Genomic DNA, 14,150 nt, shown 5'->3' with positions numbered 1-14,150 from the left:
AAAATATCATTAACAAATATATAAAATTAAATTCCAACATTTTTTTGAACTAGACTGCCACACCCGGCCCCTGGAACCCCACAAACACAATCATACAGCACATGGGATTTCATTCTGTAAAAACCAAATCAAATCAAACCAATCCAATTTCACAAGAACTTAACATTACCAAAATTATTAACTTCAATCCTCAGGCCTAAAATGAGGAGTTTAACACGACCAATCTCAAGACTCACATGAACGTCTAAACACTTTAAAACATGCAATTTCATTATGAAGACGCCCTGAGCACAACAGAGAATGTGAATAAGTACCAACATCAACATCATGAGATAACATTTTGGTAGATATCAGATAGATTATTCCCTGAGCTAAGCGATTCATTCCTGTAAAATCTCTGTAAGTGGGCACAAACCTGACTCATATCAGGATCTTCAGCACTGTTTGAAATAATTGAAGTATTCAGAAATTAAATCTTCAATTAACCCAAAGCCACAACACTAAAATCTTTAACACAAACTTTGCATCACCTAGAGTGGGACCAAATAATGACACATCCGCATGCATGTGATTCCTAAATGACATCTGGACAGATTAAATTACTAGCACACCTTAGGAGATAAAACTAAGGTCCCAGTGACATGGACACAAAACATAAAATCAAGATGGAGATGGACATTAGGAAGAGTAAGCAGCTGCTCATGACTCTACCCCACCCCCAAAGGTTGACATACTAAAGGCATCACAGCAAATGCCATCAGGTACCACACATTCACTAAACTGAAGAACAAACTCAATTGTAAGTAATAACATTTTTTGTCTACCAGTTGATAAAAATGAGAATTACAAGGTAAATAAGTCAGAATTAGTTAACAATGTGTATGACTAAGGCATGTGCTGCTTTGTGAAATATTAAGTAAAAAGGCTCATACTAACTTCTGGAGGTGGTTCCTGATCATTCTTCCAAGAGGCATCTGATCCTCTGTCCCTAGAAAAGATCAGATTTTGTTGAGAACTTACAGAACCTAACACCTTGGGAAATTAAATGAGTTCCACCTGTACTTTTATATGGAAATGGGAAAAAGCTAAAAGAATATCTTTTGTTTTCACATAACATGTTCATCTTATAAGAAACACACACACACAAAGAAAAAACAGGGCACATGCAAGTGTCAGCACTGGGGAACTGAGATCTCGTCTATACTGTGAAGAGTAAGTGATTTTGCACTTTTGATTTTCACTTTTTAAGATGCCTGATCTTTATACAAAATTCTGTTCCACACCCACACACAAAAGATGCTTTAGCTGCTGCAGACATGAAAAACAGAGCAATTCCCTTTCTAAGGATTCACAGGAACAGGCAGAGGCAAAGACACAAGTTCTTGCTCCCTACTTCACCTAAAAAAAAATACCAAGAATTCTCCATGAGTGGTTCTCAAATCAAAAAGATAAAAAAAAGATCGATGAGTTTGGGGAGGAGGAGGAAGACCGAATACTCTGAAGGACAGTGTAGTGTAGCAGACGCCTATATGAAATGAGTCATTAGAGATGGAATTAGTAACTTCGGGTAGGAAGTTTTACAATGTGAAAAAAGTATCAGTATAATTATAACTTCTGAAACCTCATTTTTTAAAATGTTTAATCTTAACCATTTCATTGTTTCAGCCATCTTTGTTACTCAACTACTAGATGTTCTCAGTACTTTAAATTAGATCTTAAAAATAAATGAGATTCTCTGGAATTAATGCCACTAAAATACATTTGCCAACGACAAAATTTTATTTGTCACAAAATAAAAACTAAATTGCTTTAAATTTTTCACTGAGATCTTTGACATTCTATAAGTGTATTATAAACGACTACTGTATCATCTGGCCAGCTGTCATTAACCTGTTAACCTCACATAAATCCAGTGCTTCTTTTGAATATAGTCAGTCTAAGAAATGATATACAAGATCCTTGGTATGGAGCTTACAGAGCTAACAGGAAAGCTCATTAGCTAGAATGTCTACTGCAAGAAACCTACATTCGACGAAGAAAAATCAAGCAACAAGACAGCAAGTGGAGAGAAGCTAATTAAACTGGTCTTGCCAGGCCTGGAACTGCCAAGGGGCTGAACTACCATACTCCAAAAGCCAAGTCCTACAAAAGGTAGGAACAAGGAGATATCAAAATGAAGGGATGGGTAGGGTTGCTACAGTTCAGCCTCACTACACACTTCTCTGGTTTATTCATATTTCTTTTCAGAATTGAAAAATCAAGAATAAAAAGTTGCTTTTATTTAACTATATTTGTAAGCATTTTCAGAAAACCTTTTTGAGCACATACATCTTATTATTCAAAGAAGAATGAGATGGCTATTGCTCAAGCATTATCTAAAATATAAACCTTTATGACTTAGTATCCGTTTAATTCACTTATCCCATCACCAGTTCATGTAGAAAATTAACCACACAGCTAGAAAAATAATGAAGGCCAAATGGTTCTACTTTACATTCTTATACATGACTTGTCCATATGAAGATAAAACTTTTACCTCTGTAGTAGTGAATGAATTTTAGAAACCTGACTTAAGACAAAAATGGTACAGAGAACTTCTTACAAGGAAGAGTTCAGAGTATTTTGTATAAGGCTATGGTGGAATAAACTTGTAAACTCAGCACTTGGGAAATGGAGGCAGGAGGACAAAGATGAGTCCAGCTAAGGATACATGACACCTCGCCTTAAACAACCAAAACAAACCAAACAAAACAGTTCTTTAAATTTTTACTTATATTGGGAATAATTATATAGTAATGCTAATATTGAAGTAGTTTGACAGGAAAAAAAACTGCAGTGAACTAGAGCTCAAAAGATGTCTATGTTCGTTGAATGCTGTGATCCTCATGGCTTCTTTGGATAAAGTATAAATATACACATTTTCTGCGTGTTATCAGTGATGAGAAATCACAGCTCTCAAAGGTGTTATAGAAAGAAAAATATGGTGTCTAGAATACAGCCATCATTTAACTATAAGAAACTATCATCTAAGGCAGTGGTTCTCAACCTCCCTAATGCTGCAACCGTTCCTTATGTTGTATGATTCTCTGCATGACCACTTCATAACTATTAATTTTGCTGCTGTTATGAATTGTAATGCAAATATCCGATGTGATCATTAAGGATCAGATTCTTAAAATATAAATGACAATGAAGAACATAGCAATGGAGCACTTACTGTTTGAGTTTTTCTGGGAAAATATACTGAGTGAAGTCTTTCATAGATGGAGCAAAATACATAGTATCCTTTATTTTGATGCCTTTACTCTCAATGTGGTCTGAAGAATTAAACCGTAACACATAAAATGGATGGGCAACAGGTCCAAAGATCTCAAATATCTATAAAACAGATGACACAGAATATGTACCTTTCAATAATGGTTTGAAAAGATAGCAAGATTTTTAAAATATAATTGCTAAAACAAGGCAATTCTATGTTACAACAAATAAATCATTTTACTTTTTACACTCAGAGTTCTTATATTTTGATTATAAATGTAATAGTTTTATTAAACATTTCTTTTCTTAAATAAGTATAAGTTTATTTTTTGCCAATTCAAATAATTTTGGTGGTACTTGTTAGATGTAAGTAATGAACTTTTCTATTAATGTTCACGAGTTACATGCTACACTGAATTACAGGATGGAGTCAAAAATTGAAATCATATGATGGAAAATATAAAAGCAAGCTTCTGAATCAAAAGATAAAATGTCAATGTTGTTTTCATAAAATGCTGGCATTTTTGTAAAATGAAGCCCTGGTTTTCCTTAGCTTAAAAAGCAGAGCAGCTGGCACAGTGCTGCAAGGAGCTGGAGAACTGCTGCAAGCCAGAGACTGACTGTCCTGTTCAGTCACAAAGATCCTCCTTTGTGATCCAGCTCACTTCAGTAACCTGTTCTGTTTAAGGCAGTCTCAGGGAGATGCAAATAGTTGAGCATCACATGTAGCGCCATGATGGAATTTTGGAAGAGGCTCAACAGCCGGAGCCGAAAGCATGATAATTAAAGATATACATTACTTCCTTCACCAACCCTTGGATACTTGCTTTCGTTATGTGGTCTCATTTCGTGAGTCAATCTTTTATTTGCCTTCATTAAAGAGCAAAACTAATAACCTAGCAAGGTAAGACTACTCTTAAGTTTACAAATACTTGAAAAATAAAGTTTCAATTAAAGTAATAAAAATAAAAACATTATGAAATATGTTAATACTTCTTTTAATTAAAAATAATTTAACACCCAGCAGTGGTGGTGCTCACCTTTAATCCCAGCACTCGAGAGGCAGAAGCAGGCAGATCTCTGTGAGCTGGAAACGAGCCTGGGCTAAAACAAACAGACAGACAACAACCCAGGATAGCCAAAACAATCCTATACAATAAAGGAACTTCCGGAGGCATTACCATCCCTGACTTTAAACTCTATTACAGAGCTACAATAATGGAAACAGTTTGGTATTAACATAAAAACAGAGACGTTGACCAATGGAATCAAATTGAAGATAGGGATATTAATCCACAAACCTATGAACACTTGATTTTTGACAAAGGAGCTAAAATATTACATAGAAGAAAGAAAGCATCTTTAACAAATGGTGCTGGCATAACTGGATGTCAACCTGTAGAAGAATGAAAATAGATCCATATTTGTCACCATGTACAAAACTCAAGTCCAAACGGATTCAAGACCTCAATATAAATCTGAACACACTGACCCTGATAGAAGAAAAAGTGGGAAATAGACTGCAACACGTGGGCACAGGAGACCACTACCCCAGTAGCAGACAATAAGAGCAACAATGAATAAATGGGACCTCCTGAAACTAAGAAGCTTCTGTAAAGCAAAGGACACTGTCATTAAGACAAAAAGGCAACCTACTGAATGGGAGATCTTCACCAACCCCACATTAGACAAAGGACTGATCTCTAAAATATATAAAAAACTCAAGAAACTAGACACTAAAATTCTAAATAACCCAATTAAAAAATGGGGTACTGAACTGAACAGAGAATTCTCAACAGACGAAGTTCAAATGGCCAAGAGACAATTAAGGTCATGTTCAACTTCCTTAGCAGGGGAAAATGCAAATCAAAACAACTTTGAGATACTATCTTACACCTGTCAGAATGACTAAATGCAAAAACACCAAGGGTAGCCTTTGCTGGAGAGGCTGTGGAGGAAGGGGTACCCTCATCCATTGCTGGTGGGAATGCAATCTTGTGCAACCACTGTGGAAGTCGTGTTTCGGTTTCTCAGGAAATTCGGGATCAACCTACCCCTGGACCCAGCAATACCACTCTTGGGAATATACCCAAGAGATGCCCTATCATATGACAAAAGCATTTGTTCAACTATGTTCATAGCAGTATTATTTGTAATAGCCAGAACCTGGAAACAACCTAGATGCCCTTCAATGGAAGAATGGATGAAGAAAGTATGGAATATATACACATTAGAGTACTACGCTGCGGTAAAAAAATGACATCTTGAATTTTGCATGCAAATGGATGGAAATAGAAAACACTATCCTGAGTGAGATAACCCAGACCCAAAAAGATGAATATGGTATGCACTCACTCATTAGTGGATTCTAGCCATAAACAAAGGACATTGAGCCTATAGTTCACAATCCTAGAGAAGCTAAATAATAAGGTAAACCCAAAGAAAAACATACATAGATCCTCCTGGAAACTGGAAGCAGACAAGATCGCCAGGCAATAGTTGGGAGCATGGAGGTGGGGAGAAGGGGAGAGGGGGAGAGAGAAGGGAGAAGGGGAGGATTGGGGAGAGCTTGGGGGAGTGGGATGGTTGAGATGGAGGAAGGGTAGATATGGGAGCAGGAAAGAAGATATCTTAATTAAGGGAGCCATTTTAGGGTTGGCAATAGACTTGGCTCTAGAGGGGTTCCCAGGTGTCCATGGGGATGTTGTGCCAGCTAGGTCCTTGGGTAGTAGAGGAGAGGGTGGCCTTGTCCATAGTTACACTGATGAATATCTTTAATTTCACTACAGAACCTTTGTCTGGCGATGGATGGAGATAGAGACAGAGACCCACATTGGAGCACTGGACTGAGCTTCCAAGGTCCAGTTGAAGAACAGAAGGAGGGAGAAGATGAGCAAGGAAGTCAGGACCACCAGGGGTTGGTCCACCCACTGAGACAGTATGCCTGATCTAATGGGAGCTCACTAAAGCCAGCTGGACTGGGACTGAACGAGAATGTGATCAAACTGGACTCTCTGAATGTGGGTGACAATGGGGGCTGACTGAGAAGCCAGTGGTAATGGCACTGAGATTTGTCTCTACTGCACGTACTGGCTTTTTTGGGATTCTAGTCTGTTTGTATGTACACCTACCTAGGCCTGGATGGGAGGAGGGCCTTTGACTTCTCACAGGGCAGGGTACCCTGCCCTCTCTTAGGACTGGAGGGTGAGGATGAGCGGGGGGGGGGGGGGGAAGGAAGTGGAAATGGTATTATTTATAAAGCAATAAAAAAAATTCACAAAATAGCAAGATAAATGCTTTGAAAAGGTTTGGAAAAACAGCAGACTCCGTCCAATGAGAGCGGCATGGGATGGGACTGTCAGCACTACCACTCTTACTGGCCTAAACTTAAGTAATTATGTTACCCTCTTTAGTAATTAAACAAACTTAACTTCTTGAATAAACATGTTTAAGAGAGCAATAATCTGTGACTTCAGTACTACATGGTAGCCACTATATTATAGCTCCCATGTAATACATGGTACGCAAGGCTCATTCCCAGGATCTCATTCCCTGGATAGTGTGATTCCATTTCTTAACTGTGGGAATGATTTTCCCAGAGGATCACTATGACAACTTCTGGCATGGTTTGCACTAAAACTGTAACACTGAAATTCCTGAACACATTTTAATTAACTCTTTCCTTGGGATCTCAAATGTTTGTTCTTCACAGCTACATTTAAACCATTATAAAATTTTAGGTAAAAAATATATCATGTAGCAAGTGAAAGAAAGATTATGACAGATTTAGTATCCAGAAGTACTGGTAGCTACCTGGTCCTACCTTAATCACAGAAAAACTGGGTTGAATTCAAATTAAGTAATTTACCTAATCAAGATTATTACAAAGAAGGATGTAGTAAGATTATTTTAAAACAAAACAAATGAAAAAAAAACCTTATGATCCTCAAGAGTGCAGATCTGAAGCTGAACATCTGGGGGTCAAACTGGGAAGCAGCTCTACACACAGGGCTCTGGGTAATATTCCTTCTCATACTATCTCCTAGGAGTCCTGTACCCTGCCCTGACATTCTGACTTCTGAAAGTGTGTAACTGCAGATCACCTAATGTGAAATTAAAACAATGGGAATTTTACTCTGTGAGAAAAGCACAAAAAGTCCTGTTTACAGACTGGGAGCGGACGTCGACTTTGAGCCACCACAAAGCATCTTTACACATAGACTAAGGGAGTGAACATATCTAGAATGCAAGGCCCAACAGTGGGTGAGACCTCTGGCCCAGCAGGACCACACAGATTCTAGTGGAGGATGAGCTACACCACCCCTTCTACCTGGGGTCTGAGTTCTACTTCTACTTTCTCTAAATAGAAATCTATCAGGAAACAGACCTAAAACAGTTTGTATTTCCTATTCTGGGCACTGGTTTGCTTCACAAATATCTTTACCTTCCTTTGCTCCAACCCTATTATGGAGAAAGGGTGTTAGAGTTGTAATTATATTCTACCTTCTTCTTTGTTTGAGGTAGGGTCTCATCCAATCCAGCTCAGACTGTTGAACTTACCTTCCCCCTTTCAAATTTACAAAGTAATCTAAGTAAAATTTAAACCCAGATGTAATTTTTGCCTCCATGTATAACTTTCATCTAATGTATAACAATGTTTATTAGTCTCACTTATAAGTCTAAAAATTCACATTATTTGGGATATAAAAACGTTATTTTAAAAGACTGAATTAGCAAAGCATGTATTCTAAAAATAAAATTGCCCAAGACCTTGAGAAAAAAGATGTCATAAAAACAATAATCAGAATTGGAGAAACAATCACTTTTCATAATTTTATTTCTAATTAAAAGAAAAACCAAGAAATGAAATTTCCCTGCTTCTTCCTTCTCCATTCTGTTACCACTTCCTTGAGGATGCCAGCACGCATTCTGTTCTTGCTGGGGCAAAATTATTTTCTTCTGCAATAGCACAGCAGGCATGGAAAACTACCCACAGACAGTCATGTGGCCTCTCCCACTCCTTCCCTCTTTCCAGTCGAAGGCTTTCCCTCAAGTGTACTGAGATGTGCACTGGCACCATAAATGTCCAGCCTAAGTTCTCAAGGGAGGAAAAGAACAGCATCATTCTACACTCAGAAATCTTCCTCCCTTCATCGTGTTTCCCACAAATAAAAAAAGTTTTCAATGCCAATAAATCCTGCCAACTGCTTTGTAATTAGTTGTGGGTATCTAGTCAGCCAAATTAAACATAATGTGTGTGGTGAAAGGTAAAACTCGATCCTTTCTAAGCTGTTTTAAAATTAAAACAGTGGGGACAGCAGAGAACCAAGAAAGGTATAGGAGCTTGCCCAATAATAATTCCTTCTTACTGACTCAGTGTAACTTACTTTGATCTCCCGAATCAAAACAAAACAAACAAACAAGCCGGGCGATGGTGGCGCACGCCTTTAATCCCAGCACTGGGGAGGCAGAGGCAGGCGGATCTCTGTGAGTTCGAGACCAGCCTGGTCTACAGAGCTAGTTCCAAGACAGGCTCCAAAGCCACAGAGAAACCCTGTCTCGAAAAACCAAAAACAACAACAACAACAACAAAAAAAAAACAAACAAACAAAACAAAAAAATCATCTTGGAAGAACTAAATTCCAAAAGCATGTTGCAGAGTGCCACAGGGTTCTTACTCATGTTTTCAAGGAAATATACAAATACCCAACACATTTAATTTTTAAATTAATACCTGTTTAGTACTTACAACCTTGAATTTAAGAGGTCCAGAATCACCTTACTTACAGAGCAAAGTGTATGTTTTCAGATTAAGTACGGACATGCATGCTTACCAGTAAGAGAGAAAAATGGCTCCAGTGGACCTGGTTATCTATATTGATAACCGACTTTGAGCATAGAGCAACATTGAATTTATTGCTAAAATATTTTCCATTTAAAAGATTCCACTCTGCACTTGGACCTGAAGAAACCAAAATCTGAAGAGTTTCAAAGCCACTAACTTAGAAAACAAGAATGACAGCTATGACTACCCTGTGGGAATCCTAACTCAGCTCTGAGTACCTGTGAGGACAACAGCAATGTCATATTCAGTGTTTAGAACTTCTGCCCTTGAAGTCTCTGACAGACACTGAGGAAAAAAAACTTCACATGTGAATTCACTGATCCATGTAGCAGAGAATTCTGAGGGATAGTAAGCCAATTTACAAAATACACGAATGAGAATGAATTGCAATTTGATGATTTGTCTACTTAAATTAACAAACAGGAGACACCAGAAAACAATAAATTTGTAAGATGAGATTTAACCAACCTTTCCTGCCGCTTGTCGATCACTTCTGAAAATTATAGTATCCTCATTAACTGGAGGCATGTTAGTCAGAGACTCAATTATTACTAGAAAACAAACAAAGAACAGGTTATGATTTACAAAGAAGATCTATCAGCATCTAGCCACAAACTTCCACTACGGAGAACGTCTGCGTTCACTGACAAACAAAAAGCTGAGTGATGCGTGAACGCATCTTCCTGAGTAAATGAGAAAGGTGACAACAGGCCCACTGTAATTTCTAGTATAGACCTTTCTTCCCCAAATCCACACACACAGTATCCTGAGGGCTGAGCATAACCCCCAATTCTTGTAAATGTTACAGTAATGTGCAACACACATACACCACAGTAACACAGAATATCATACTATACAGATAGTCATGTTCACTGGAAGCTCATATTATGAAAAGTAACTCAATTTTTTTATATTTCAATTTAGTACTGAAATTAGTTCTACATTCTAAATATAAATCCATGATGTCAAATTCAGGAGACCCCACATATACACACAGTAAATAAAATGTAAAAATATACCATGGAGTAAATGTAAAAGCAGTAAATGTAGCAACAGAAGTTTTAGAATTACTTTTATAAAAATAAAGATTTTTACTTTAATCCAAATTTAAATCAAAATTTTACAAAATTATGGTAAATACTAACTTTTACAAATATTGGTATAGCTATTGTTTAGAAACAGGTCAAAAGGTAAAGTTTCATTACAGTTCCTTATACAACTGATCAGGAGTAAGACTTGAATTTGTGTTACCTAGGTTTCATAAATTAAGAGGGCTTATAATTTAGTTTTCTTTCCCAAATTCAAAATCCCTATGGCTTCCTTAGCTCATAACTGTAGTCTCAGATTTATCTTATTGTAAGACGCAGTAGTTGTTCTTGGTTGATTACCATAACTTTACTGTAACTAGACGCTGAGATCCAATTATCAAAGACTCTACATTCTATGGTTGTGGGACAGAAAAACTGAGCCATATTTAGTGGGTTGTAGAGGGAAAATTTCTTGCTTGGCCCAGGTCCTCGTAGGGTCAAGCACTTTATCCTTTGGTTGTTAATCTTTCTATGAAAATCTGCTAACTTCTGTCCTCAGCCAATCCAGGGTTAATGGGAGAGGATGGAGTTCATATTCTTGAAGGCAAATCTCTATATTCTTCACACATAACACGCATTTACAAAGAACAGCTCCATTGCTTTCCCACAGTCCAAGACAAGAGGCATGGTGTGAATGAGGGGCTTCCCCATCCTCAGGAGTTAATACTGACTGCACTGTCTTGGCTGACTGTGGAGGGAACCTTTCCAAAAGATAGGCAAAAAAGATGTAATGGTGGTGAAAGGTCACACAGAAAATAAATCCCTGGCTTTAAGAATGAAGATGCTGGGTGGTATTGACACTTGCCTTTAATCCCAGCATTCCACAGACAGAAGCAAGTGGATTTCTGATTTGAGGCTAGCCTGATCTACAGAGATTTCCAGGACAGAGCTACACAGAGAAACCATGTCTCAAAAAAAACAAAAAACACAAAAACAAAAAAGAATGAGGAAGAGACATGAAATAGGAAAACATGGGAGCGGAGTCTAGAAACCAAAAAGAACAGCAAAAAAAGGATTCCTCCAAAGAGCCTAAGAATGGGGCTCAGCATTCTTGGACATCTGGTTTTAGCTACCAAGACCAGACCTGTATCAGACTACGTGTCCACAAAGCTGTTAAATAGGAAATTTATGCTGTTTTACATCTCTAAATTTTTGTCAACTTGTTACAGCCAATAAAGTAAACCAAATCAGAGCAAACTCTCAAAAAATGTCAGCAAGAAGAAGAAAAAATATATTTACCTCAAAACTGAGCATTATTCTTTCCAGTTTAATGACCAGGATAAACCGTATGTTTCAAAGAAAATTTACAACATCAATTCCTTAAGCTATTGTCACTGTGTGCTTGGACATAAATTTTGTTAATAAAATTTACTTACACACCTAATTGTTCAATAATGCTTGAAACATTCCCAAGAGGCTTTAGTTCAATATCTTCGGGCAAAATAACAGTCACTTCTTCAACAGAAGGCAGTTCCTGTAATGCGGGGAAAAGCATTGATCATCTTACTGCTTCAGTAACTTTAAAAAAGAGAGAAATATTTTCCATTTCCAGTGTGACACAGATTGTAAAAGACGTAACATTAAGAGTTTAAAGCACTCCTTTGTATAGATGACTGGACTTCTGACTGCATTTCTGCCACTTATGTGGCTCAGTAACTCTAACTGTAAGTCCAGTGAGATGAAGAATATAGACTTAAGTACCATCAATCACAGTCGACAAGAGATGACCTCTTTAAAGAAAAGCTTTATTATCCAGAGACATTCCATTGAAGAGTTCTACTAAGAACTACAATTCTTCCGCAGCAGGAGGGATCTCTCTTCAAGCTATTTTGTTAATTTGTCTCATTAATTAATTATAGTGGAATTAACAATCAGCAACCTTTCCTGGCGTGAGGTGAAGAGTGAGGCCTGACAATGACATCAATCAAATGCAGTATTCTTAGAAACAGACGTGGCCTGTAAAAGCTGAAAAGGTGTTACCTCATCATACCTTCTTTTCCCAGTTGAAAAGATAAGTTTCTTAACACCTACAGATTTCTTTTTTGACCCAACTGTAAAGTATACCTCAGTTGTTATAGAAACTAAATACTGAAATAGATGAAGCAAAACCTAAGAATAAAATTGACCCCAGCTTTCACATTAAATAAACAGAGCTCTTTGCTCTTGACCCTTAACCAAATGATATCCCTCCCGAAGGAGACTTCAAAGCACAAAGGCCCTGTCAATGACGTTAGTGGCAGGATAATGCTTGAAGAAAAGCTGAGAAAGAAGAGAAAAACCTAAATAATACCAAGTACATTGCAAAAAAAGTGAATTATGGGTGATCATTTTTCCCTGAGGGAACTTAAGTTTTTAAAAGAATCATTCATAGCAATTTTATTTATGGTACCCAGAAAAAGAAAACATAGATGTCCCTCAACCAAAAAATGGATAAAGAAAATGTACATTTACACAATGGAGTTGTGCCAACGCAGCTGTTAAAAAAATTTAAAATTTACATCAGGAAATTTGCAGGCAAATGGATGGAACTACTAAAACAAACATCACCCCGAGTGAGGTAACCCAGACCCAAAAAGACAAATGTAATATGTACTCATTTATAAGTGAATATTAGCTGTTAATTAAAGGATAACCATGCTATAATCCACAGACCCAGAGAGGCTAAGTAACAAGGAGGACTCAAGAGGGGACACATGGATCTTCCCCTGGGAAGGAGAAATAGAATACATTTCACAGGTGAACTGAGGGGAATAGAATGAGACTTTGGAATTAGAGGAGGGAAATTTTGAGGCTATATGGAAACCTATGCAATGCAAACTTTCTGGCATCTACAAAAGTAAGCCCAGTGAAGACTTAGTAATAGGGGATATGGAGCCTAACCCAGACATCTTCTCTAACTAAGACAAAGCTTCCAGTGGTAAGACTGGGATATCAAGCCAGCCACAAAACCTTCAACCTATAACTTGTCCTGCCTGGCAAAGTGCACTAGGGTTAACACAGAACTTGAGGGAGTAGCCAACCAATGATTGGTTCAGCTTGAGAACCATGAAAGGGAGACCACACGACACTGCCTTAAGGGCTAGAAACTACAGTCTGAATAACCCAGAGATCTAGGATAGAACCAAACATAACTAGCAAAAAAGGAAAGATGGATGGATGGATGGATGGATGGATGGAAGGAAGGAAGGAAGGAAGGAAGGAAGGAAGGAAGGAAGGAAGGAAGGAAGGGGTCAATGAAATGATTCCTAATGAATGATACTCTGCTACTCTTATAAACTATGGAGTAGCCCAATCATCAGAGATCCACAGCCAAGCATTAGGCGGAGCTTAGGAAATACTATGGAAGAAGGGAGAAAGAACTGTAGTAATCAGAGGGGTCAAGGACACCCTAAGAACACAGCCCACAGAATCAACAAGCAGGGCCCATGGGGCTCACAGAGACTAAAGTGATAATCAGGGAGTCTGCATGGGTCTGCTCTAGGTCCTTTACATACACACTGTATTTGTGTAGCTACGTGTGGGGTTGTCCCAGACTCTTGTCTGCTCTAGGGACTCTTTTCCTACTGGGTTGGCTCACCCAGCCTTACTATGAGAGTATATGCTTGGTCTTTTTGTAACTTGTGCTGTGGTGCATATGTGATATGCCGCATTATCGACTGGTATCCCCCGAGGGCTGCTCTTTTCTGAAGGGCAATGGAGGAGGAGTGGATCTAGGAGAGAAGAGAGGCAAAAGTGGAGGTAGGGGAGAACTGCAGTGGGGATGTAATATATAAGAAAAGAATAAACAAATTATATATAAAAAAGAATCATTTAACCATATATCTAAAATACACTTTCCTTCTGGGATACACTATTAATTTTTTTTTACTTACAAAGAGATGTAAAGGGTTTCAGCCAACTCAATGCAGTAATAATTTGCCACAGAATGGTTAAAACACGCTTAGGATTAAAGAAAATAA

The 14,150-nt window shown here is 37.9% G+C and overlaps 1 protein-coding gene across 1 annotated transcript in view; it reads right to left on the bottom strand.

Moving 5' to 3' along the window:
• Positions 1 to 14,150, bottom strand: part of Naf1 (nuclear assembly factor 1 ribonucleoprotein) — a 32,157-nt gene that overhangs the window by 3,367 nt on the left and 14,640 nt on the right. The window contains exons 3-6 of the mRNA XM_075986898.1: positions 11,572 to 11,665; positions 9,572 to 9,654; positions 3,218 to 3,378; positions 937 to 988 (exon numbers count right to left, since the gene is read on the bottom strand). Of these exons, the coding sequence (XP_075843013.1) occupies positions 937 to 988; positions 3,218 to 3,378; positions 9,572 to 9,654; positions 11,572 to 11,665 (390 nt within the window). The remainder of the gene's footprint in view (positions 1 to 936; positions 989 to 3,217; positions 3,379 to 9,571; positions 9,655 to 11,571; positions 11,666 to 14,150) is intronic.

Source organism: Microtus pennsylvanicus, chromosome 9 (assembly GCF_037038515.1).
Source record: "Microtus pennsylvanicus isolate mMicPen1 chromosome 9, mMicPen1.hap1, whole genome shotgun sequence".
Lineage (NCBI taxonomy): Eukaryota > Metazoa > Chordata > Mammalia > Rodentia > Cricetidae > Microtus > Microtus pennsylvanicus.
The sequence above is the reverse complement of the archived record's forward strand: the minus strand, read 5'-3'. Positions and strand labels throughout refer to the sequence as shown.